This window comes from Daldinia childiae, assembly GCF_008694065.1.
Source record: "Daldinia childiae strain JS-1345 chromosome Unknown Scaffold9, whole genome shotgun sequence".
Lineage (NCBI taxonomy): Eukaryota > Fungi > Ascomycota > Sordariomycetes > Xylariales > Hypoxylaceae > Daldinia > Daldinia childiae.
The window spans coordinates 1,358,451-1,385,679 of NW_022984650.1; the positions used below are offsets into that span (position 1 = coordinate 1,358,451).

At 43.8% G+C, this 27,229-nt stretch overlaps 5 protein-coding genes across 5 annotated transcripts; 2 read left to right on the top strand and 3 right to left on the bottom strand.

Moving 5' to 3' along the window:
• Nucleotides 1–7,702: 7,702 nt before the first annotated feature.
• Nucleotides 7,703–8,833, top strand: GL218_07577 (Hydroxyquinol 1,2-dioxygenase; the record flags this gene model as incomplete). Its single annotated transcript, XM_033584339.1, has 3 exons — nt 7,703–7,936; nt 8,003–8,484; nt 8,563–8,833. The coding sequence occupies 3 exons, from the start codon at nt 7,703–7,705 to the stop codon at nt 8,831–8,833; spliced, it is 987 nt and encodes a 328-aa protein (XP_033432351.1).
• A 548-nt stretch (nt 8,834–9,381) lies between these two features.
• GL218_07578 (putative coiled-coil domain-containing protein) lies at nt 9,382–10,291 on the bottom strand (the record flags this gene model as incomplete). Its single annotated transcript, XM_033584340.1, has 2 exons — nt 9,382–9,983; nt 10,102–10,291. 2 exons carry the CDS (start codon nt 10,289–10,291, stop codon nt 9,382–9,384), a joined length of 792 nt encoding a protein of 263 aa, XP_033432354.1.
• A 788-nt stretch (nt 10,292–11,079) lies between these two features.
• On the bottom strand, nt 11,080–14,944 carry GL218_07579 (Ankyrin repeat domain-containing protein 50; the record flags this gene model as incomplete). Its single annotated transcript, XM_033584341.1, has 4 exons — nt 11,080–12,374; nt 12,725–13,022; nt 13,077–13,622; nt 13,679–14,944. 4 exons carry the CDS (start codon nt 14,942–14,944, stop codon nt 11,080–11,082), a joined length of 3,405 nt encoding a protein of 1,134 aa, XP_033432353.1.
• A 1,027-nt stretch (nt 14,945–15,971) lies between these two features.
• GL218_07580 (uncharacterized protein) lies at nt 15,972–17,240 on the bottom strand (the record flags this gene model as incomplete). The annotated part of the gene is made up of 2 exons (XM_033584342.1): nt 15,972–17,122; nt 17,183–17,240. The coding sequence occupies 2 exons, from the start codon at nt 17,238–17,240 to the stop codon at nt 15,972–15,974; spliced, it is 1,209 nt and encodes a 402-aa protein (XP_033432598.1).
• Nucleotides 17,241–24,133: 6,893 nt separating this feature from the next.
• On the top strand, nt 24,134–24,991 carry GL218_07581 (uncharacterized protein; the record flags this gene model as incomplete). Its single annotated transcript, XM_033584343.1, has 2 exons — nt 24,134–24,206; nt 24,273–24,991. 2 exons carry the CDS (start codon nt 24,134–24,136, stop codon nt 24,989–24,991), a joined length of 792 nt encoding a protein of 263 aa, XP_033432599.1.
• Nucleotides 24,992–27,229: the final 2,238 nt, after the last annotated feature.

Here is a 27,229-nt window from a genome sequence, read left to right on the forward strand (position 1 = left end):
CGGAGATATAGAAACCTCGCGGTAGAGAACGGTACCATGTCCTTGGGAGTATTCGATGAACTTCCCCTTAACTATGTCGAGGCTATCACCGGTAACCAGAATGTGACATGTCTCTTAAAATTCGCTACCGCGTCCGACCAGGAAAACACACAGCAGAACAACATCTTCACCATAAATCCAACCGATTATAACCGTATTGGAGCCTATCTTGCTGGGATTTTCTCATCCTATGACGAGCAGGACTTTGGTAGGGTTTTAATGAACTCTCTTAGTATTGAAGAGACTGTACGCAATATCACGGAGAGCATGACATACGCAATTGGAAGCGGCCGTAGCGCCACTCAGATCGCCGGCGATGCGATCGCACTTGAACAATTCATCAGTGTAAGCTGGCCATGGATCATACTGCCAGTAGTAGAAGTTCTGATGGGACTGATACTGTTAGTTCTTACTTTACAGATCACAAAAAGAGGAGATACCGCGTCTTGGAAATCATCCAGCCTCGTCCCTTTCCTAATCCAGAATAAAGGCTGGGAGGACGAAAACCTATCGGACCTGTCAATTAAGGGAATTGAGAGTATTTCACGGCGCATGAGAGGATCCCTACAATCTAATACGGAGGCTGTAATGTTTATTAGGGTTGATGAAGGACGAGTTTAATGTATTCCAAGAGCCATTTAACTTCTTCATCAAGGGTTAAAAGAACTTTCCTATAGAAGAAAGTAGAAGTCGTCCATGTCTGAAGTTGTTCTTATAGCTACATCAGCCAATCCTATAATAGCAGGTGCTATTAAGCAAGGGATAACACCCATTCTCAAGGATAACCCTTGTTATTTTAATTTGAAATAAAAAGAATTCCCAAGGAACTACGAAAACAAGTCATTATAAAGCAGATTCATAAAGAAATACTCAGGTGTAAACTAATCAGGATAATTGTTAATATATTAGGTACGATTTCAAGCATTATACTAACAGGTATGAATACAGTATTGTTGAGTTACGCCGTCCCAAAGCAAGAGCTTTGAGAATCGCAAAATACCTAGGTAGGCATACTCTAGTCTTTTAGGGGGTTAATTAATCCCTAGATAAAATCCGCCTAAAGGCGTTCTCCAACTGATAGGTACTGCTCCTGCAAAGCACAACCCTAGGACTTAGGGTGTACCTTAGGTAACAATACTCTTTATAAATTGCCTCATGCAGGAGATAAGTTTCGTCCGTCTCTCATATAAGTCTTGGCCCCAATACACCTAATCTTATATAGGTCTCGACAACCTGCTAATTATCATTACGGCCAAATGCCCCCTATTATGCCACTAGCAGATGTCGGCTGGATACTGAGAAATCATTATTTCCCTATCTCGATACTTGCATCTCGACAGCCTGCTTGTAAATCCAACACGACGTATCTTTGACAGGTTATGGTTTCGTTGCAACCCCTCGCATCAATTTTCATTGACATTTAGAGCACAGGGGGCTAAAGTGTAAAAACCTACGACATAAGTCTACACAGGTAAGTTTAATAAAAATTGGCATATATGTTTGATTAAGGGGCGATGATAATTCATATCTTAGTTTGGTTGTTCATACGTGTTTGGTCTTATCTTGAGTTTGTGCTTCAGCTTCTAGATCCCCCTTTTCTCTCAACGACCTTAACATACATACGAAAATAGCCGCACTATAAACCATCTTTGATCCAGCCCCCATTTCTATGACGCTACTCCTGAGACACTCGAATGAGAACAACAGAGATGAAAATAGGATAACACAGTAATGTATATCTTACAATTGGCTAGGTACTTTTCTCCTTTTTCCTAATATAATGTATCGTCTGAGAAAAACCCCCACGCCGTCATAGTTGATAGCGAACTGATGCCTCAGCTGAAAGGCACAATGGTGCTGTCTATTAGCCGAGGAGAGTCACAATCAAAATTAAGTCGAGCCTCATGGGGAACAAGAGAGCCTCGCCATCCCACACAACTGCGAGCCTCGGCGATTACCCTAGCAAACTTCTATAATAATAGAAGGAACTATCATAAGATCATCACAAGCCGCCTCGCAGTTGTGTAGTTGGTGCAACTCAACCGTGGTGTGATGCGGCTGAACAGGCCCCCTATATGTAGAGGTGGCCAAATGGCGTTGTCTATAAAGGCTCGTCTTTCCCATTCAACTGGTTGTTTACCTAGGGTGAACGGGATCTAGGTTACTATCATCTATCTGTTTACTACCTCCACAGAATACCTCTATTCCATTACGTACTTCAACAAAAATCTCAACAATCTTCAGGGTTTACTTAGGTAGATATTGCTTGAAGAAACGATAACCATCATTTCATTCAAAATTATACGCATCCCGGGTCTATATCCGAATCCGAGTAACTGTTAACTTCGATATCTCGATAAATAGATCGTATGATCGAATTTGTTTACGATATTCCTAATCTATACTACGCATAGTAGCAGTTCTTGGGGATGCGATCATAATATCCATATAACCTACTCAACGATTGTCAATTGATAGGTTTGGCGACACTTTTATTGTTGTTTTAGCTTAAGCTCGGTGAGTATATGATGATGACTATGCAATGCCTATACTCACCGAATTAAAGTCGCATGCCAAGCATAAGCTAATTCCAAGGTATTATACAGGTCGCTACCTATTCGTATATTCACCGAAACCTTTCATCGGGCAAAATGGATTTACTTTAACACACCAAAAAACTCCGCCTCAAACTAAAACTAGTTTGTCTAGACTGAAGTTGTTGTCCCTTTTTACATTTGATGCAAGAAAATACATTTATTAGTAATTGCTGACTGCTGCGTGTTACCACCTATAGACGTACAGCCCCAAAAAACGACACTAGAAGTATTCTAGATGCAAACAATTCTGCCCAAGGCAATCCAGATTCAACAGTTTAAATATTGCAACTGTAAAATGAAAAAGTCTAGCGTCGAATACTATTACGTATAAGGGCAAGAATACAATTGTACTCTGTTAAACATTCGGATACCGCCGAATCGAGCCTTCGAGCCATGGCGCAGCTCATATATTAGGGCATTTCGTCTGTTTTGTCCTTGTGGCTCAGTATAGTCACTCGACTGGTAAACATTACAATTTGAATGACTTAATATTTGCTGTTGATGAAGGGCTACACCCAGAGAAGAACCGAAGCAAATTAAATCCAACCCCTAATGCATAGCCCTTTGGTCACCATCTCACGTGAGGTCAACGATGTATTCTTCAACTTGTTAGTACACCGGGTTGCTGTTTCTGTTTGGCTATCCTTACTACAGATTAATCAACTAATATAACATTGAATTATACTTCCCCATGGTTGACACCCGCGCCTATCCGCCCCGTGCTAACGATGACACCGAACAAGACGTCTCGCTATAGGCTAGGTAAGCACAGCAAACTAAGTCATGACCTACAGTGTAATTTACTTTACCGGAAAATTATTATGACGACGCTTGCCCTTGGTCAATTTACAGCGAGGAGGCGAAGTTGTACGCCCACGACCCGCTTGGACAGCAACGGGAAGTGAAGCTATAGACTCACCAAGGGGTGAAGCTGTTTTTTCAGACGAATTATTCACAAGTGTCACCAAGGACAGCAGTTAAGAAGTCGGTAAGTTCAAATCTCAGGTGTTGTCCTAACAGATATTCTAACCCCCAACAGTATTATTATCTTTGAGTTTATACACCATGACTAAGTACATGTCTACTTTGATCTGAATAGTTGAGTCTTGTATAAAGGCCTCAGGCCCTCGCAATCCTCACAGCGAGAAAACTCGTCTCATACTATCAAACCACTACATTTCAGAGTCAACACTTTATATAAGTCTCTCACGCCCTTTCAAGATTCTTTACATTTTACTCTGACTATTTACCTATTTATCATTAAAGATGCCTACCGCTCCCAGCACGAGTACTAAGTTTTGGTACTGTTGTTCATGTGGGTTCGGCCCCATGACCATCGTCAATACGCCGTCGTGCGTACATTGCAATCGACATGCACACTGCGTTAACTGCACAGTAACAATCAGCAGTTAAGATAGACTATCGGCCTCCCACATCATGGAATTAAAGAACCTTTTTCTAGAAAGGATCTTATCAAATACCTACCAAGGCCTTTTCTTGATGGCTTAACAATAAGTCTTAGGATCTTAGGTCCTAAGACTTATTGTCGACTATTACTCTTTACGCATCCCTTGACAAAACATCTATGCACAACACAATTCATCGTTCGACTTATTTCAGTTTATCTGTTCTCCCGGATCTCTGGTCTTTCGATTTATAACGGCCCGGATTAGACATGCCTACACGAATATACCCCGGATGGTGTACGCGGTTGGGTTTGACAGCAGCTTTTGTGTTTTTTTTTTTTTCTTTTCTTTGGATATCAGGAAAGGGCATACATGGAAAAAGGCAACTTAGAAGGATAGAACGGGGAAAGGGGGAAAAGGACGAAAAGCAACCAAAATTGTGTTTGGAGCACTGATTCCCACAAACATTCATCGTTCCTCTACTTTTCTATACCCCTGATCACCCTCTTGCATGGATTGGTTATTGTGCCTAAAATTTTGTCATAGAATTTCTTAGAAGCATTTTCTCATTTTACACATTACGTTAGATGGTTTATAGAATGGGTTTTCCTTATTTCCGTCTTGACTCGTGCTTGTCCTTGGCACCGCCATAGGCGTTGTGTCAACTTTGAAGTAATTACAGACACAGACAAACATTGTCCTTTAATTCGTGAACGTAGAAAATAGGCTGCCTCACACTATCTATTTGCATCTTGCCACCCAGTTGCTCGCCGTAACAGTCCCGTTGTAGGTATTACCTTTCATTATACACTTGTTGACTCACAATTGAAAGTGTCGAGTGACCAAACATCGGTGAATATTTGACATTGGGGATTGGTTAGATTCTTCTACTAGGCGTAATAAGTTATTAGACTTGGACATAGACGAATCGGAGAGTAATTACCAATAGTATCTCGGTGTTACTAGCCCCTCCAGTTGCTACTTATCACCAATAAAATGCATGCAATTCCTACCTACTCTCGGGGCAGTACACATTGGTTCTTTTTACTTCTCTGATAATAATTTAGCGTGTATACATATCTAGGTAGATAGGTTGGTATGAAACGAGGTCATTATGGTGGCGGTGGCAAAGCCGTTTAAGCATCTCACGTCACAATCTTCAATGCCAGCATTGATCTCGCACATGCGATGCTGGTGCTGATATCCTGTGCCGTACGTTTCAATGTGCAAACTTATAGGAAAACGACTCGAAATGTCTGCCTTATTACTTACCGGTGGCCTATTAACAACCTCAATAGTAGTAATTGGATGATTTACGGTTCGTATCATAAATACGACGTATATTACAATTGATAAGTTACACAGGCGTTGATTTAAATGAACATATTTAGCCAGTGACAGGTCACCCTGCGATCTACCGTACCTAGAGATCGCTCATTGTGGGTGTACGAGTTTCACGAGGGATAGGCTCGAAAGTCACCTAGAACCTCAATACCCAGTACGGCCACGTGGGGATATGCTACTACGTACACACCATCTTTTTCGGTAGGGCTAGCTAAAGATGTAATTGGTCACATATAATCCCGTGAGAGCTCTTGCATGTACGGGAAGCATATATCAATGAGCATGTGCTCTGGCTGGCCCCTGAAAGTAACAGACCCAAACGTCGGTAAACGGACAAGGCTCACTATGGCGGGAGAATAGAATTAGTAACCAATTAATTTCCCGTGGCGCTTTTCAAGCCCCCAAGGCTTAAGATTTGGTTCATTGGGCATCAATAGTTTAGCATCGCCACTTTGTCCTTTATTTGTTAGGAAGACCTTTATACGGTCATTCCCGTTGCTGTATATGACAGAGGGCATCATTTTCGGTATCTGCGTTATACCTGAGCGATATATGTTTACAGAAATCTAGGCTAGATTGTCTCGGTAATGTTGCTCTTAAAGGGCGGAGTACTGTGTCAGCATACCGTTCGCTCAAATCCATTTGAAAATACCGAAAAGCCCTGGATGCCTGTTGAGATATCCTAGACTGCGCTTTATTCTTCCATATTGTCCTTTCCATTTCTTGTTTTTCTTGTTCAAACGACGCCCCATTGATACATACCACAGAACCTCCAAGCCCACTAGTTCGGAGAGCTGAAAGTGGTGTTTGATTGTTGCTCGGCGCTTCTAACAAACAGTGGCTTTATTATATTAATATGATAGGCCAATTATTTCGTGCAATAATTAATTACTATCCAGGCTGTGTTCTGTAATAAGGCAATCACTAGAACAAAGTGTAAGTAAAATATACAGAACTTTTTCATGATTATAAATCTTACACCGTTGGTTGTGCAAGAATAGGGGCTTTATCAAGCATCTATGTGAATATCCACTATGACTCTCGTCTAAGCCTACTAGCATACTTTTCCTGGTGAAGCGTATTGTGCTACCCTAAACCTCCCAGCATGGATAACGATATGACACATTTTATAATTGCTACGTTTTACTCCCGTATGTCGTAGCTAGCTGCACGAGTGACGTTGGCTAGAATATTACTATTAGATGTGTGGCTTTTTTCTTAAAGCTACCTACACTTCCAAACTTATATCAAAGTGTAACAAAAGCTTGCTTCATAGTTGTAGGTCCACATTGTGAAGCTAGAACCTAGGCAGAAGAGCTCAAATATATTGTGTAATAGTTCTTCAAATGTTACATTAATGAAGCCGTGACTCATAACCCGTTCCACAGATACTTTGAACCTTTCCTCTAGAATATCATGTCTACTAGGTACATGCTCTGGGCCTTGATATTATATTGAGGGTCATATCGAATCTGTCTAATTCATTCTCCTGTGCCCTATTATGGGACGAATATGATCATCAAGGGGGCTTCTATGGCAAATTTGTCATTAACCTCGGTAGATGCCTATTTAACTGGAAGTTTAGAATAATCCCTAGTTAATTTCTTTAAACCGTCTTAATCACACAAGTTCAAAATCGAAGCTATGAATTGTCATTGACGTCAATGTAAAAAGATAGTATAGGATAGGGGCCAAATTAAGATAAAATCAACAGATTAACTCGAAACTCAAATAGTGGAGGACCATTTATTGCAAATATCCGGGGATTGATTGGCGTAGGTACTTTTCTAAGCATTTATCACGAATGTCTCCGCACTCTTCCCCCCTTTGCCCCTCCTTACATCCCTGCCTCACTACCCCACGTTTAGGTATGTAGATGTGACGATATTCCCTAGTTTCGATGGGGTACTTCTTATTATCGGCATGTACAGGTAGGTTGAATTCTATCTTGGTCAACGCCGTGTAACGCTGCCGTTGGTCTAATGTAGGTAGTCGTCACTGTTGGCGAGTTTCAATGGAGGTATATCTCCAACACGTAGTCCTCCGGGCCCTCGCATCAATAGCTAGTACCATATCGTTCGTTATTCAGGGTCAAACTTCTCCCACCAGTACGCTTCCCCATACACTAGAGACCCGACCACCAACTGCCGACCATGGCACATAGAAGACGTGAGGGATGACAGAGAATTACATAAGGTCTGAGCGACCTATTTGAATACCTTCGATCTTTAATTATATCATCCCATCAATTTTCTAGATATCCTTTGCTCTATTGATGTCTATCACCGTTTATCATCTTTCTATATAGCTGTCATAATGGCTGCCCCCGTAACTATACCAAAGCTTCTAGACTTGACGATTGACAACATCACTCCGAATACGATTCGGATTAACTCGCAATGTCAAAATCCGCGCCTACGATATTTAATGTCGCGGCTGGTGACGCATCTGCACGACTTTGCTCGGGAGACGCGGCTTAGCACAGACGAGTGGATGGAAGCGCTCAATTTCCTCGTGGGCTGTGGACAGATTAGTAGCGATGTGCGCCATGTAAGTATGCTTTAGTTTTTGAGGAGCTAGACTATCGGTAAGAATACTAATGGTGTGGTGATTTAGGAATTCATCCTGCTCTCCGATATCCTAGGTCTCTCCTTGTTAGTCGACAGTATCAATCACCCAAAACCGCCGTCGTCAACCGAGGGCTCCGTTCTAGGACCCTTCCACACGCATGACGCACCGACGCTGCCCAATGGGTCGAACATGGCATCGGACCCCGAGGGCGAACCGCTACTGTGTATCTGCACTGTAAAGGATACGGCGGGGAGGCCCGTGGCAGACGTCAAGATTGACATATGGGAGACGGACAGCAGTGGACACTATGACGTGCAGCACTCCAATCGCGGGGAGCCGAGTGAAAGATGCGTTATGGTAAGCGATAGCGAAGGTCGCTTCTGGTTTAAGGGGATCAAGCCCGTGAGCTACCCCATCCCGCACGATGGCCCCGTGGGGAAACTTCTGGAGAGACTAGGCAGACATTGCTGGAGGCCCGCGCATTTGCATTTCATGTTTGAAAAGGAGGGATGGGATCATTTAATTACGTGAGTTGAATACTTTATTATGGAAGAGTTGGAGTATCTCTTACCACCACTGAAAAAACTAACGAATCTCGCAACCAGGGCACTCTATGCGCGCGGTGATCCATACGAGACATCAGACGCAGTATTCGGCGTGAAGCAAAGTCTAATTATAGACTTCGAGAAGGCTGATGCGGCAACAGCGAAAGAATATGATTTTAAGGAAGGGGGTTTACTACTGAAACATGACTTTGTATTAACGACGAAAGAGGAAACAGAAAGACTAAGGGACGAGAACGCAGTAAAGGCCCTTGCGCAGCTTGGTCTACAGTTAAAGCTTGTCGATCATCTACCTGTACCTGAATTAGACTAGATACATCAGGTAGCTAGATAGTGTTGCATTGATGTGTGTTTAGAATATCTGATCTCTATAAGACGACTTTGGTCTATTGCTTTGTCCTTTTCCCCAAACGCCAAACCCATATTTGGAACCAGATAGTAGTTGAGGTAGTTTAGTGCCTAGCTATGATTACATGGAGGCTAATGTCCTTACCCTTTGAACCATTCCCTAACTGATGTTCTTTGAGGCGGTATAAACGGGCTTCCTCCACGGCATCGCTTGTGCAGCTCGAAGCCGATGGTTATAGACCATTGGCCCAATGGCGAGGCTCAGGGAGATTTGTCGTAGCTCATCCACATGTGCTCTACTATCTGATACGTAAACAGGAGCGTACACCATATTCCGATAGAACTGTTAAGAACCGGCTAGCTTCGAGAGTACCGCTATTTCCCCTTATATCTTACCCGTCTTCATTGTCCCATAAGAACAGACGTTTTGGTTCGCCATGTCTTATCGCAGTCATGTTTACGTTCTAGTGTTCCGATGACACCGTAGCCTATACGATGAGAACCAGCCGCTACTCAGAAATCCTGAATTCCAGTTTCCCCCTCAAGCCTCTTTTCCCCTGCCTTCCCGCCACCACCCCCCTGATCCTCGACGAAATCACTCGCCCAATCAGGATCCTCATCATCAAACCACGCCTCCTCCTGCTCGCGCCGCTCAAGCACGTCGAACTCATCATTCTCATCCACAGCACTGTAGTCAAAGTCCTCATCTCGTCCCAGCACGAACCGGCGTCTCAGAAAATCATCCCACCGCCCACGCCCCTCCTCCTTAGTCTCCGGCCGCCGGGGCAGCCCCTTCAACTTCGTTTCACCGCCGTCGCCACTAACACTAGTACCACTGCCATCGTCGCCGAGACCGTCGCCCCCGTTAGCATACTCCCGAATAAACGGGTCGGTATCCTCCGCCGCCGGTTTCGGGAGCCAAGACGGTCGCCCTGCTGTTGAAGGTTCCGCGGGAAGACCACTTTCCTGGGAAGAGGCAGTAACTTGCGCCAGCTTAGCCTCGCCGCGCAAAAGGTCTACCTCTAATATCCGCGAGTATCCCTTCTCGCGCCCTTCTTTCTCGCGCTCAGCCGGCGATTGGAAGTGCCGTATGAGCGCGTCATACAGTATGGGGTCTACCTGAAGTTAGCTACGTGCAGTGAATATCTCTCGGTACCCCGAGCAACAAAAAAAAACCCCCTTCCCTCAGAAAATCAACACGGTGAGAAGAATAAGAAAACACAAAACACATACCGGCAAGCTCATGCTCCAGCGAATTAAAGTACCCCGGATTTCGATCGAGGTACTCGCGCCGCCGGTTCTGCACCCTGATCTGCGCGGCGCGCGCGGGTGACCTGGGCGGCCGCGGCTGGGGCTTGATGTACGGGGCGGCGGGCGACGAAGCCGATGACACGGGAGGCGACGGCGGAGCCGCCGGGGGCATAGGGGAAGCGGCGTTTGGGAAGTTCGGACTGATGCTCATAGTTTTATTTTTTGCCTTTTATTTTTTTCAACTCCCCTGGCTATGATAAAATCTATGGGATAGTATATCCTTCTGAAGAAATTAAGAAACTTCAGATTTACGTGAAACTGGAATGTATTCTCGCCACGCTGGGCTTCGTGTAGATGTGTGTAAGGAGTCCTGAAGAGAGAGACCGTTCTGATTATCTGATTGGGAGATGGTCGATTTCGAACTCCACTTTTATCTATAGTGGTGCTGATAGATAAGGTGATGCTATATATATACTAGATAGTCGCTTAACTGATATAAACCAATCAACCGGCATCAGTGGTTTAGTGGTAAAATCCATCGTTGCCATCGATGGGCCCCGCGTTCGATTCGCGGCTGATGCATCTCTTTTGCTTTTTTTTCGTCTCATCCCATGAGATGGGTCTTTATTTTTAATTGATCTTCAATTGTTAAATTGTATAGACTCAAATTGAGCGTATGATTAATAGTATAATGGTTGGCTATATGGCTTTATAACTTCAATTCATAATGATACTATATCTACGATGTACGCAGTTGTCCAATACCTATATAGACGTTCATCATCCTCCAAATCTAACCAATGCATCATGATTTTATCTATGAACCGGAATTCAACTGGGGTATAAGTTATCGCATACTTTTCCAAGTCTAACCCATTTTACCACTCATTCGTAATCATACTATGTAAGCAGCATACTTGTGCTCATATCCAATTTTCACATCCCATCTCATCTCACAATTCATCCATACGCATACCGCCCCTTCTCCAAATCCTCGCTTAATCTCCCACGGCTACGATCAAGACTAGGCCGTGTCCACGGAGCTCCCGTCGCATGACCGTTTCCATTCGCGTCGCCGAAGCTAACCTTGCGCGGGGCGCCGGATCCACGCCGTCCCGATGAGGGAGATAATCTCGCTGCCGCGTAGTATCCGTATTCATCGCTACGCTCGCGACTATGTCTCGGCCTTGTCCTTGCAGACAGTCCATCCGTCTGTATTTCCCTACCTAGTCCACCACGCTCGCGATGCGATAGCGATATCGAACTTGTCGGCGGGACATACGTCTCCTGTTCCGGGACCACATCCTCATCGCGTTTCTCCTCTCCTATTAAAAGCCGCCTCTTCCTCTTGCTTAGCCATCTCTTCCCTGCGCCGAAGATATCCTTCGCTGCGTCCGAGATATCTGTGACCGTAAACGCCATGGCAATTAGCGGCACGCTGACGCCTAGGCCGATCCCAAACATGTACTTGCTCACGTACGGGATCGTCAGCGCGGTGCCTTCTTGCCATTCCTGGAGGTTGATGGCGAAGAATGCGGCGATGAAACTCATGGGCAGGAAAATGATGGTGACGATCGTAAATACCATTATAGTCTGACCCTGCCTTGCTGCGATGACAGCTTGATCGCCCGCAAATCTGGCCTCGAGTGCGTTCGAGTGCTTCTGCTTGAGGTCTAGCAGGTCGGTGAGGTTGTCGTAGAGCGAGGCGGCCTGCTGGTCCATACGCCAGACGTCCTTCTGCCGTACCTCGAGACCCCGCAGCTGTTCCCGGCTACGCTTGCGAATCTCAGCGACGACATTGTCGGTGGCGCGACGGTTGGGACCCTCGCTGCGCAACTCCTCCGTTACCTGGTCCTCGAAGTCGGCGAGCGCGGCTACCTGCGAATCCAAGAGCACGGCGATGATGCTCAGCTCGTCACGAATGTCCTTAATTTCGGCCAAAAGCGACGTCTCTACACCGATATCGAGCAGCGCGTCCGGGAACTGGTCTGCACTGTTCCCTTCGTACGGATCCGACGTACCAAACGAAGACAGACGAGCCGGCCTGCCAATACTACGCTGACGACGATGGTATTGAAGCCACCGTGCCGATTGCGCTGAGGCCCGATTAAAGCGGCTAAACAGCTGGCTTTCCCGATCTGTGACGACACCGATAGAATTCTCAAACATGTCCAAAAACTGAAAGTCCTGATCGTCGAGCCGGTGCCGGTCAAATGTCCCGGAACAACGACTGGTTATAAGCATTGCCAAATCATCTAGTATATGTTAGTTCCTACTAAACATTTAAAAATTATACCTTTAAAGTGGGTGGGCAGAATATGTTGATTGTATAGGAAATACAAGAGAAGGGCATAGTAACATACTATTGGCAATTTGTTAGCCCCTATTCCAAAAATAAAACCGGGAGAATTTCAGGAGTGAAACTGTATACATACCACACAGATCCAATTGGCGGCCGAGTCTTAGCATTCGTTTCCTCTATAATCCCATCCAAAACATTTAAAGGATCTTGCTTAGGTTGATCCCAGCGTTGAGGGAAGCACGTAATGATAAGATCTAAGAAGAATAAGTCATAATCCTAACTAGTATTCCAGACGCGGCTTACCCTTTCCAATAACCCAGAGCCACAGCTGGTCAACCATAAATACCTTAGGCTCTAACAAGTACCTTTTACAATACCGATAAACCACTTGATCCGTGTCTCTCGCTGACGTGTCGATACCGTGGTAAAAGAACTGGTCGAGGGTTCGCCGCGGGTGGAGAGGCGGGTTGTTATGCAGATATGCATTTATGATGAGTGAATCTCGGGAGGTATCGACGAGCCGTCGCTTTTCATGGGCGTTTTTGATAGCATTGCTCATTTTCTGCCGCCGCTCATCTGTCTCGTAATGTAGGAATGGCATCTTCGCAAATTAGTTTAATTACGCAACTTCGTCAGCATGAAATGAGATGCTTACGAATAAGACGATTTTTCCGTTCGAGGGGGCAAATCCTGGTGTACCCCAGGCCAGTGGAACTTGGGACTTGCTGCTCAAGTTACTCGTGGTACTATCTTGTCGATGCGATGGATTACCCGGGGCTCCTTTAGCCCGTTTATGTTTCTTAGGATGCCGCTCCATGATCTGCTCAGACTTGCCTTTCTTTTTAGAAGGCATATCATCCTCAAAATAGTCATTTTGCTTAGGGCTTGAGTCTCCGCTCTGACTCGATCTCGTACTAACCTCCGACGGTTCCTCAGATAAGGGGGCAAGGGTTGATTTATCCTCCCTTTTATCTTGGAAACCAACCCGATGCGCGGTAATACGATGCGAGTTCGTCCTCATAAAGTGGGCATGTGGAAGTTCCCCGCGATGCTCTTGGTCGAAGCATTTCTCCAGCGCTTTAAACGCTTCAATGTCTCGATGTCCTGCCTCAATAAAGGACTTGGCAAGAAGTGTCTGCTGAAGCGTGAGCCGATTAAAATACCACATAAGGGAGAAATCAAGTACCTCAACCCAATCAATCTATAATGTCGTGTTAGTCCTATCTGTTATAACGGGGAGACTCGATTAAATTATACATTATTCGCAGGAAGATGGATCCATCTAAAATCTGGCTTATACTTGATATTCTTTGTTAACGTAGGAATCTTTGGTTTGTCGTTCTCGGAATCCCATCCGTATAGGAGATCGTATACGGAATATTTAGATACGAGTTGTTTCTTTTCGAACTGGCCGAAGTCTACGACAGTGGCTTCGAAAGCTTGGCATGCCCGACGCGCGATAGGAGATAGGCGGTCGGCAGCTCGCGCAGGCGAGAGCAGCTGAACAATCTCGGGGTGGTTTTTCTCAGCGGCACAAAGCATGGCTGTCCGGTTGAAGCTATCTTTGATAGATAGATCAACATCCGGCCGAGTTAATAAGAGCTGCACAATCTCCTCAAAGCCGTTAAAAGCAGCCCAGTGTAAAGGTGTCATCCCATTGGAGAGCTCAGCGTTTATATCAGCATTAGCTTCTAAGAGCAAGGTAACAACAGGTGCATACCCGCTCTGCGCAGCGTTATGAAGGGGCGTCCAACCACCGTCACTAACAGCACGAGGAGTAGCTCCATAATTAAGGAGTAACTTAACCATATCCTGGTGCTGCTCCTTGTGGTGACTTTCGGCAGCAAGATGTAAGGCAGTTCGCCCACGGTTGTTCGTAGCCGCGATGTCGGCGCCCATTTCTAACAAGATATGAGCAAGTTCAACATTGCCGTTAGTTGCAGCCCACAATAGCGGCGTTCGACCAATCTGATCCTTCACCTCGAGGTTCGCCCCATTATTCAGGAGTAGCTTCAAGGTGTCAATTGTCCATTTTCCCTTCCCAGGCTTTTCCGAAGCTAAGAATAATAAGGGACTTCGCCCTTCCTTATCTTGGGCTTCAACATTCGCACGCCCTTCTAATAGAGTCTCGACTACCTTATTAAAACCCTTCAAGCAGGCGCTAAATAGAGCGGTCTGCGCATTGCGATTACGCCCATTCGGGTCGGCATTGTGCTTCAGCAACTCAGCCACTATATCCGCATGTCCTCCTTCGGCAGCCTTTACTAAAGCAGGAATCTCATTCTCTCGCTTTGAGTTTACCTCGGCACCGTACTCGAGCAAAAGCTGGATGATGGAGAGCTTGCCGCGAGCTGCAGCTTTCTGAAGGGATTGGCGAAGCGCGTCTTGATCGTTACTAGATGTCCAAGGGTCTTCGGCCAAGATATCGCGGAGTCTGGCTTCGTTGGCTTGAGCTGCAGCGGCAATAAGTCTCAACTGTCGTGGATCGGGTTGGCTGCTTGCTACGCTGGCTTGACTAGCCATTACACAAGAGTCGGTGCGGATAGAGGAAAACAGGGGTGGAATTATCGCAAACGAATCGCCATTACTTATCGAATATTAATTAGTTAGTTAGTAAATATCTATAATTCTAAAAGATTAATTCGTTCCCCGAAATCACATGTCTTGTCTCACAACTATAACTCAATGCAATGAGGCTAAAGACATTAACAACAATGTATCACGATAATAAGCGGGCGTTGCACAAATTTGCGGAGGTTACAGTTCGCGATCCACGTCTATGTATGGCGCGCGTAGCTGTTCGCATTGACCTCCGAGCCAAGAGTTTAGTCAGGTGGCAGGAGACGGCGATCGAGGTGGGTTGAGCTGCAGCTTTTTGTCTTATCCGGACTTAACCAAGCCGGAAGAAACGCTAGAATCTGGGACTAGCCTGGCACCTGGAACTTTCCATACTTCCCACTAGTGTAAGCTCAACCTTAAAAAAAAAGCTCCTACCAATTTCACCGACTGGATGGTAAGCTTTCGGCGGCCCGAATATAGAATCTTCGCTAAACTAAAATCCCAAAACTCAAAACTCAATTTGGTGGCACAGTAACCAATCCATCGCAGTCTCAGCTATTATTAGAGTTCACACCACACGACGGTATGTACATACATACGTTAGGTACATATAAACATGCCTAATCCGAATACTACCTACATACTCGATCGACATATCGAGCCGTATTTCACTCGTGTTTGTTCCAGAGAATATCGATCCAGCTTGCATGCAGTAAGAAGTTAGATTCAAATGTAACTATCGGAATTAATACTAAGTTACACGAACATACCTAGGTCCCTACTACTACTATGCAACACCATGACATAAATAATAGAGAAACGGTGACAATTAAAATCTTAGCCTTCTTGGGCATGATTAATAGATACATAGTCTACATGGTATTTAGTGTATGATAACAGTGAGGAGGCCGTTACTTCGTATGGGCAAGACCGATAATAATAAAAATTGCCCAGTTGTGTCCAAGAACTAAGAACCTGCTTTATCAGCTAACTAGAACAGCATCTTTGGGCGCCGCCGTAATTTGGTGCTCTTGGGTTTCTTTTCCTTTTGCTTTGGCTTGTCCTTCTCGTTCTTCATTTTTGCAAGTTCGGCCAGCATCCTCTCAATTTCCTTCTGCTCGGCAGTTGCCGTCGCATTGTCCATCTTCTTCTTCCGCTCTACCCACTTCTTGTAGTCTTCGTCCTTTCGCTCCTCATCGCCGTCATCAAGAATTCCCTGTACAGGCTCTGGCGGTTGTAAAAAGCCTCTGGCATCCGCCTCTAGAATAGCCTCGTACATCTTGGTAGCCATCATTTCGTAACCGGCAGTGCCGGGGTGCATGCCATCAGAAGCCAGATTTCCATCCTGGATTCCGTCAGGACCTTGCAGTTCCGCGAGAACTACCGGTAGCTCCTGCTGTTTATAAATCTTGGCTAGCCTCCGGATCTGCGGGTTGACCTTCCAGACTTCCTCTCTACCGTTGAATCGCTTGTCCCAAGTAGGTAGGATGGTGCACATGATAATGGTGGACCTTGGTGAAGCGTCGAGAAGGTAGCGGACTAGGGCATCATACCGCTTGTAGAAGTTGTCAATATCAACATGTTGGAAACAGTCGTTGGATCCAGCGTTGACAAGGAAGAGATTAGGCATCGACTTGGGAACAGCTTTTCTAGCATTTCCGTGGATAGTCGCAGTAACAACACCAGGATAAGCCTCGATATCGTTATCAGTCATATTTCCGAGACGTTGAGTTCCGACGTAGTTAACTTTGTTGCCGACAGCTGTGAGCTTTTCACGGAGAGGTCGGCGGAAACCGTTGTTATCGATTCCCTCCTCGGGACTGTCACCACGAGTGGTTGACGCACCAAGCGCCATGATACGAAGTGGTACTCCATTGGCAAGTGGTAATTCATAACCAGGTCGGGCATACGGTTTTGTCCTTACAGTAGTGCTGGTGGCACCGCTAGATAGTTCGCTCGGGAAGGGAGTAAGAGATGAAAAAGTTGAAGAAGTATTGTGGGGCGCGTTGGTCGAAGGATAAGATATTTGAACGGTACCGTTACCAGTTACATAGCTAACACCAGCTTTGAAGTTGTCCCCTATGCTATCTAATTTATGTCCCCATTCATTATCGACGTTGACACTACCAGAAAAAAGCAAGACTACGAATTCGGTTAGTCGCAAAATATGCATGACTTAAGCCTCATCAAAAGAGTACAAACCTATTAAAAATAATGGTAGACCTAGGAATAATAGCGAGCGTCTTCGTGACAGGATCATCGCGACGTATCGACTCGAAGCAAGCTGTCGAGGAAAAGAATACTGATCTGTAATCCACCCCATTGAGACCTTTGTGGTTGCGCGCGCGCAACAGATCAACCGCCGTCAAGAAGCGAAGGGGGAAAAAAGTCAATGCAGTTGTCCACTACGCTACCCCACAATGCGATTAGCACGTTGTAATGGACGCGTAAGCTCCGTCTCGATAAAGATTAAAAAAAAAGGAGAGCAAGGGGTGAGGAAAATAAAAAGTGTGAGCTAAATGAAGGAATGAATAAGAATGAGCGAGAGAAGACAGCTATTGCGATATCATACAGATACACGACCAAAGCCCATCGAGACGGAATTAAGAAAGGTTGGTGGACTTCTTCAGGCGGGTTGTGGCGAACAGGAGGGAAGAAAAGCGTCAAACAGAAAATGGAAGACGGGTCTCCTATTTTTATCTAGTTGTTTAGACATGCAACATAATGCCGTCTTTTCCGTCGTTTTGCCAAGAAGAATGCCAAGAACCTTCGTGTCCCAAAGCTAAGATCGTCATTTTTGAAATGCCAAGACGATAGGATGTTGTTTGGAGGGATGGATGGCGATAGAGTCTCTTCTTTTTTTTGCCTCTCTTTGGTCAGTTCTGTTCCTAGATGCTGGTTGGGTCTTTCGTGTATAGTACGTATCAGATAGAAGTGACTGGTAATCCTAAAGAAAGATCCTAGTATGCCAAGACTAACTAGGGGCCAACGAGGATTTTAATAGGGAATGAATGTGCAACCATCCCTACAGTCGTACTTACCTATGTAGGTCATGTATTTTTTTAATGCACCTATGTACTTGCCTTACTTGCCCAGAGTTGGTGCTAACTGTCAACCTTAATCTGTATGTATTACCCGATCTGTACATTCTTTTTCTGGAGACTTTCCATTAGATGCTTGGATACTACCAGCATTGGTCCAGCGGTGTACCTGGGAAATTACGTTCTTCTCCGCATCAGAGCCGCCTTGGCCGCGTGCGTCGAAGACCCTCCTTTTTAAAAATGTATCTTCCAGTTACAAGTCCCAAGACAGGTATGCTGGTATGTACCTAATCCAAAGCCGCAACATCTCAAGCTCTTCGGCCACCAAGGAATAGGTATATGTAAGAAGTACGCCACTAATAATTTGACCGATACTAAAGTAGACTTAGTGACCACTTAACCCCACGCCGTTCCATCAGCTGAGCGCTACACTTCATGCATAAGGGCATGCAGTTTTCTTTGACAATATTAATAACAGCAAGGGATACATAAAGATTAATTTGAATTAACTAACTGCCTAAACATATCACAAGCATATCTAAACCTAACAAAACCAAGGTAGCACAAGCAGTACAAGGCGCATACACATGTAACAATACCTTTCCCCATAAAGTACAAAATTGCGATGCTACTACGGTACTACATACGATACACGAAGATAGAGAGATCCTAGGTAATTCTCGTCACCAATTTTGATTGGTCCCATGGTTCCATGCCCTTGGTCGTATTTCTCGCCAGTCCAAATTCAACCGTAGCCCTATACATAGTATGATGCATACCCAATACGACTCTCACTTCATTAAACACACGAGCTTCCTATTCAAATAATTGCCAAGAAGATGGAATACCTCTGCTTAACGACAAAATAGTATATGTTAACCAACCCGCGTCTAATTCGGGATCCTTCTTACGTGAGCCGCGTGGCACATTAAGTGCCAAGCGCTCCCTTTGGTCTCATCGTAGCGGGAAGATAACACTATTCTATTTTGATTCCATAGATAAGATCTATGGAATCATCCTATTTATATAGCACCCTAAAATCGAGGCTCTTTTTTTTTCATTTCCTTCGTCGTGCCACTTCGAACACCTGCCTATTTTTTATATTCCGAAAATACTTTGGTGTGGCTATAATCGCGACAGAATGAATGGTTAAAGCACCGCTATCTAATCAGTATGTCTCAAACGGGCGTCTATTAGCACAAAGAATATGACATCACGTAAAGGTAAGCTAAGTCAGAAAGACTAAGATATGCTATTACAAGGAATTGAAACGAAAGCATAAGGAGATAAAACAAAGCACGTAAACGGAAGTCAATGAGAAACACATGGAGTAGAAAAGAATTTAGTTAGTCGGATGAATAGTTTCATGGAACACAAGTGGCTGTAAAAATGGAAAACACAGAAACACCATTTATCATTACAGTATCGTCGAACTATCGAACTCATAATCACCTAGGTTAGGTACTTTCATCATCTAACTTATGATCGGGGAGAATCAGAAAAAAATTTAATTCTGGTCAAAAACAGATATGTTGGTCATTGCTGGGGGCTACCACTTGGTACCCCTATAACATCAAGCTCCACACGATTCAGTTCTCATCATCCCAGAATTAATGAAAATATTTTTGCTAAACACATGAATTGAACCCTAAACCTTGAGAGAAGTTCATGATGTTCTTTTCATGCGCATGCGACCACTAGGCCGTTTTGTAGTGTTTGATTTTCCTCTTAACGTGAACTATCTGTTGACATTCAGAGGGGTTATCACTGGCAGGCTTAAGGGTATTTGACGCCGATGATAACCACGTCCAGTTTGACCCTGTATGTCCCTAGATGGCTCACAATGTGCAAGCCTATGTACAAGCCTAGGGGATAAAAGAACAGGGGAGTATATAGGTAGAAGGATATTCTCATCAAAATACACCGACAACAAGGTAACAGTCTAGTATATTAAAGTCATAGTTGGTTCATGCCGTTCCCCCTGGTCGTAAGAACTTAGTCGTGCTATAAATCCGTATCTGTAGTAAGAGTGTAGGCACTGAACAGGACAGGTACATCTCGCTTTATAGTTAAAAAATACAGCATGAACCGTTTGAAAGAAAGCACCTTACAAATAAAGGAGTACGTACAGTAACAATAATTTCTGCATAGGTACCTGTACTATAACCTCCTATGTAAATTGTGCGTTCAGGAATAGTATGACCGATTATCTCTTACACTATTACATCCAATATAAACAAGTTAAAAATAGTTAAACAAGTTTATAATATTATAAGAGTATAGCGTGGCCAATGGAACAACAGTAGGTACACATCGATTGATGTCTCTCAACTAGAGAAGGTTAATTTCTTGGTAATTAACAAAATACGCCACTCTTCCAGAATGTTAAGGGGTTAATATTAACTCAAGACACCAATGTCTCCAATAACCTTATAGTTCATATCAACTAAGCTTACTTTTTACCAGGCAAGGCGTAGTAGTAGGTTTGGTCATAGTAGATTCACCCTTAGTGTACTAGTTTAGTCTATGGTATTTTTTACCCAAGCCAATATTAATGTTCGTCCTGAAAATCGTCTACAGGTACCCACTCATCACCACAACTAGAGACATAATCGCTATTGTGCTAGAAACACCTTGTCAGAGATATTGCATTTAGAAGTCTTATTCTTATTCTCATCAAATTGGCCCTTGAAGTGAACTCGTAGTGGTCAATAGCAGTTTCCTTTTGTAGTATTGTCAAGAGAGTAATAGGTGCTAAAAGTATAATAACTGCAATTTCATAGAAGTACATTTTGAGTTACCCAAATGATTTGAATTAGCGTTGAACTGGGTGGTCTTTTGAAGATGTATGAGATGAATGTTTTTGGGATCGATGGCTTAACTAACAATGAGATGGACTTTAGGGGGGCGACATATCTACCATATTTATACTTTATTGGCTACTAAAGACTTATAATATATCTTGAGAGGTCTTCTTGTCCTTTGATATAAGGTTGGAATCAGAGTATATTCTCACTTCGGTCTATTCTGAGGGTGTTGGGGTATAAGTGGGTTAGGGGTAGTTACAAGGGTATATCTACTATAGGGGCTACGTAACGCCCTTGTAAAGGTGTAGAAAAGCAGACGTTACTAGTTCAATCTATATATCATGATATTCAATTTATGTATAACATAAATTAAGGGTATAATATCTGACAGATAGTATACCTCTCAAGACGTAGTTGTTGAATGCCATACGATGGAGGTGCTTGATCAAATTATTCTTTTCAGTAAATTTTAAACAAGAGGGTTTCTAGGAGGCTATGCATATTCACCGTCATGTACACAGAAACAGTAGCAGAGATGCAGCTATAGATTATTCCAATAACCTCTATATCGTGTAACACAGTCTTCACTGTTAACACCATAGCTTATACTGATTGACAAAAGGGATTCTGACTAGATTATAAATAAGGTAGTCTTCCAATATAACATTCTATATTACGCACACGTGAAGATTGTTGTATAATTCTACCTTTTTACAAGATATTTAGGAGCCAGTTATGACAAAGACTCGCATTGATAGGTGCTAGTGATTGAGTAAATAATAGTCTAAGCTATAGTCTAAGTGTATAAACGTGAGAGATTCCATGTTATTTATTTATCAGTTTGTCATTACTATATCAATTAGTTATTGCTATAATAATCATATATTTTTATAGTATTTTAACTCACCCCTTTATATCTCAATCCCAAAGCTGATCTAAGTATATTCTTTACAAGTGTTTGTCTAAGCACTCATTTAACAAGAAGAAGAAAACAGAAGTTCATATGCCTTGAGTACTGAAGTATTTCTTAATTCAAAGAGTCATGGCTGTAAACTAATTTCTAACTTGAACTATCTAATACTCTTATGTTATTGTCTTATATCTACCTAAGCAACCCCCCGGGTATATGTGTTTTAGAATGCCGCCTAGTTACCTACTTTACAAATTATTCCAACCTAACTATCTAGTAATGGAGGGAGTATATATAGCTTGGTGTCATTTACTATGTTGTATTATTGGTGTTAGTATATAAGAAGGAACTCAAGACACGACACTATCAACGTATGAAACGTCATAGTTAAATGCTAAAAACATAATTACAACTGAACTATTAATATAATACAACCAAAACCCATTTGCCATAAATGTTTCAGTTATTTAAAGACACGACAATAAGTTTACTATTAACTCCATGGCCAACTTTTATACATTCAAAAATTTCTAGGTCTGCAAGGTACCAGATGCCTATTAAAGAGCACCAATAAGGCATGCACCCAAGTGACACTTATTATTCATAATAGCTTCACATGTCTTAGATACTCAGGTATATAAAAATAAGGTTTTGACCACTCTTTGTATTGGATGAATAGTTTAGCTCTGCTAGGTAGGCGCGCTACTGGGCCGGGATGCCTCAAAATAGGGGCATAACGCGTCAAGACGCGACTTCGACCAAATAGGCATCCACGTTTTCTAAAATTCTCGGTGCGACAGTAACGATAGAAGCTTCTACAACGACAATTTGGTAACCACGTTCTTTTTCTTTCCCATCAAACAGAAAGGTAACAATTCAACCTTTGCCTTTCTCTACTGAGTCAAGCCCTGTATTACCACATATTCTATTACATTTCAACCATTATCTCCCTGTTGGACCTGGTATTGTACTCTATCACTTTCAGTCACCCTCATTTTCTCCTCGTGGACGACTCCTTCGTCTAGGTTTTTATCCCAAGCACCAACAGGCAAGTTGAAAACAATGCAATCATGCGATCGTGCCTGGTGTCATCACTAACCGATGATAGAAGGACGCACATTCCAACCCAGGAGTCCCTTAGTGGCCTAATTGTGTTCTTGCCTTGTTCATTCTCCTCTATGGTCGCCACACCCTTTTTGCCTCTTCAAAATACCTTTAATATAACACTCTCATCATGGAAGTTCTTTGCCGAGAGCTCTACGACTGCAACATCAGCCCCACCCCATCAAATTCAATAGAAGAGCTGATCAGAAATCTGGGAGACCCACTGGAAAATGATAGGAATTATTCCAGCAATGTAGACGAGCTGGATGCCAAGTATCGACGAGTTCTACGTAATTTCTTGAAAAAGGCAGCTTCTTCTCCCCTAAATCATCCACATTTCTCGACCTTCATTACGGTCGCCCACCAAGTTCTCGCATGTAACCATAGTCTACATGTTGCCTTTGTTGAACGCCTATCTCACATGGTAATTCATGCCGGAACCTACTACCCAGGACCTTATGAAGAAGATTTCTTTTCGGCGTGCAAATGGATATACCAGGGCAGGAAAATACAAGAGCTAGCAGCACTGAATACTGAGGCCGATCACAGCGGAGACAAGAATGGTAGGAACGACAATGATGGGACCGAAAATACCAGCATCGCCGACGGAAGGAGCGATTCTAGAGAGATCGCCGACGGAAGGAGTGATTTCAGCGGGATCGCCGACGGAAGCAGCAACTATAACGAGATCGCCGATGGTAAGAGCGATAATGGTGGGGACGCTATTAGTATAGCTAGCAATGGTAGGAGCGACAACTTTCCAGACAGCAATGGAAGTGACGATAATGATAGGGGCAATAACGATGGGAGCACCAATGATAGACACGACCTCGATGAAACATCTCCAGTCTCTAACTTCTACAACTCCCAGAACTCCCAGAACTCCCAGAACTCCCAGAACTCCCAGAATTCCCCAGCATCGCCGACCAGACAATGTGCCCGATGTGGTGCTTCGAAACTATTTCTAACCTGCGGCGACTGTCTATTGAAAAGGGGTGCTCAGACTATCATGAGCACAACCTATTGTAGCCGGAGATGCCAAGAATTAGACTGGCCGACCCATAAGCCAGTATGTGTCAATCGCAAACAGCTCATGCGAGCTGTGTCCTTCATGGATAGCTTATTTCGCATCATGGAAGCTAAAGCAACCAATCTTCTGTTTAGATCATGCTGGGAAGAACGTGGCATGACGATGTTGAAAGAACATAAGCCGTATCTATTGGGAATGCTTGGTTCCTACATGACGCGTCCGTTTCCCTTTGACGGATTCTCTACAGATCGACATGCAGTAATGGTCCAGAGTGATCAGTATGTCCGGGAGATGATGTACTTGATTGGCCCGTTAAAGGTATTGTTCTTAGATGGTAAGTCAAGCTGGACTCTCTTTGAAGTTATTCACAAAACTACCTAAACATACTAACGACTTATAGACCTATGTCAAGACTTTAAGATAGTCACCATCCTCGTCAAGAACGCCGATCGTCCACTTTGCCGCAAATTCGAAAATGGCATAGAAAAGTCCAGCATGATGGACCCCCACAGTGTTCTTCGGTTAACACTCCCATCCGGAGAGATATTCGCTGTTGATCTTGCCGCAGGGCGATTCGGATGGGTGGAGAAGATTATGCATTGGAGTCGTTTCGAAAGGGAACGAATCTGGAAAATTATCGAGGTAACTCGCACGATCCCACAAGACTTCAGAGACCCGTATATTCCCGCGGCACAATCCATTCTCATCCACAAAGAAATACTAGCCGACCTAGTCGGCCACATCAATTTTCGCGTACACTTTGGTATGGACAGATTGTCTACCACTCTAGATATCATAACAAGAGTCGGCACGGAAGATTTCTTCGATTGGCAGGTGGGTCTCCTTGAGGGAGCGATAGATCTCTGCGAAGAGATGTTCGCGATACGCTTGGGCAATTACCGCGGCTATATGTACCTCACCCCTGAATTCGATTTGTGCGTCACAGCCGAACGATCAGACTATGATGCCATGCAGAGTGCCTGGATGCCGGAGGAAGAAGTTATACGACTCGAGGGCAAGAGTGAGGAATCGCTAAAGGAGGTCTGGAAGGCCCGTCTTGAAGAATCCCGTGTTAGATTCAAGCGCGCTACGCTACAGATCGAGGAAGTGCATATATAGATTGAGCAGTGGTATCTGAATCCGTCAAGGTTATGTGCATGGCGGCATGTGAGATTGCCATGCTCTTTGAGTTGGTGCTGTTTCTCCCTTTCTATGATAATGCTACATCATGTGCCTAAGTGTGGTCCTTTCTTAGTTGGGATTACATTCAAAATATTTGATGTCTAACGCATTGCATTAATGTACTTCCAAAGATGATTTAAACATCATTCCTCCTTATCTAGAGCCTCTCCCATGAATGAAGTACGTCCCTGATTCTCAGCCGAGTTTCGAATAATAGGCATATAGCCAGGTATGATATCGAATGGCTCATCAGCCAACCGTGAAGTATAGTCCAGATTTTGCAATCCAGATTCCATTTTCTCTCTCAACCTATCCCAATCGATTTCCCTTTCATCCTTATGTGATGCGTCCCATGATATATTGTTTTCGATATTATGCCACATATCTCCCAGTTGGTACTCTTCCAACAATCGCTTTGCATCGCTTTTTTTCTTTACACTTCGCGGCAGGACTTTTTCAACAAGATCCTGATAGCCTTTTTTACCAGCAATTACGACCGTTTCTAAGCTGACAGTAGTTTCCGGTATCTTAAGTAGCAGGTCAACCACCCCTCGATGACCTGCTTGCACTGCGATTGAGAGTGGTGTATCACCTTCCGCATCCTTGAAGTCCGGACGGTACAATTTTCTAGAGTCGAGGAGCTTTTGGACATAAGAGTCAAGACCTAGAGCCGCTGCCCACCAAAGAGCCGACCTATACATATAGTCCTTATAATCTGGGTTAGTTCTCTGGGTGCTTAGGATCTTCTCAAAGATAGATTCGTTTTGAACTCTAACCGCGCATGCTAGAGGTGGTGTGTTGAGATACCTGTCATCGTTTGGATCAACTTCGTCAAATTTTAAAAGCAGTTCTACTACGTCCTTTTTTCCTTCCGCAATGGCTAAATGAAGCGCTGGTAGTTTCGTATCATTTGGATTTGCTAGTCCGTTGCTGAGAAGTAAATTTATGATATGACAATGTCCTGATATGATGGCCAAACTTAATGGCGTCATACCCTTTTGATCGTTATCAAATATTGACCGGTCTCCCCAGGTTTGTATTATATCTTTGAATATTATAGCATGTCCTCGTTTTGCTACTTCGCGAACGACCATACAACAATAATCATAGTCGTCATCGTCGTGGTCATCTTCTTGCCGTCGTATATCTCTCTTTCCAATGAATCTTCTCGCTATGTTGATATCTCCGACTTGGGAGGCATAAAGAAATCTGTCTTTATCTTGTTCTGCTCCTGCACCCAGCTTCATCAGGACGTCGACAACCATATACCAGCCTAATTGACAGGCATCAATAAGTGCAGAAGATTTTGATGACTCGTCAAGAGGTTCCCGTTCCAGAAAATAGAGAGTGGCGCTCAAATCAGATTCTTTAATCGCTTGAAAAAGGTTGTCTGCTTTTATTTTTGGGTTGACTCCCTCTCCTAATTCAGTCTGTAGCTTTCTTATTTGGTAGCCGGAATATGCTAGATCCCTTTGTATGTGATACAGGGCAGCGGTAGCATAACATCTAATCGTCTCAGCAAGGCTAAGTGTCGATTGACGATTACTTGAATATGTGCGACCCCCAAAATCAATCCAGACAAGTGGGATAGCCATGATTTTTTGGTCTCTTGAGTACCGTCGTAACAATCCAACAATTCCTTTGCGGACCATAGTTGTTCTGTAGTCATCTTGTAAGAGAGCTTGACGATAGATTTCGCAGGTCCCTATAAAAGTTCGTCTGACCCGATTAATAGTCTCGAGTCCCTCAAACGATCGTTCCTGCTCGCTTATTGATCCTAGACTTGAATACGAATGACGAAGTCTATAGTCAATGAAATCTGTATCCCAATCCAACCGAAATCTTTCCGATTCTATGATCTCATTAAGGATCTTATCAGGAAGTTGAAGCTTATGCTGATTTCTCAAAATCGGGATGGTACATGCGAAAGCATCTTCTGCGTCACACAGGCCTCTTTTAACAAGAATCTCCTGAATCTTGTCGACAGTCTCATTTTTAACCTTAATATCATTCGAATGTCGCGTAGCTTCTATTTTCCCGATATCCTGGACAGCTGTCATAATTGCGGATAAAAATGAAGAATATATTTCCTGCGCGCAATTTAATAAAAGGGAGCTTTCGGAAGTCATCACTAAAGCATCAAGACTCTTCCACGGCGAAGTCTCTTTCAAATTA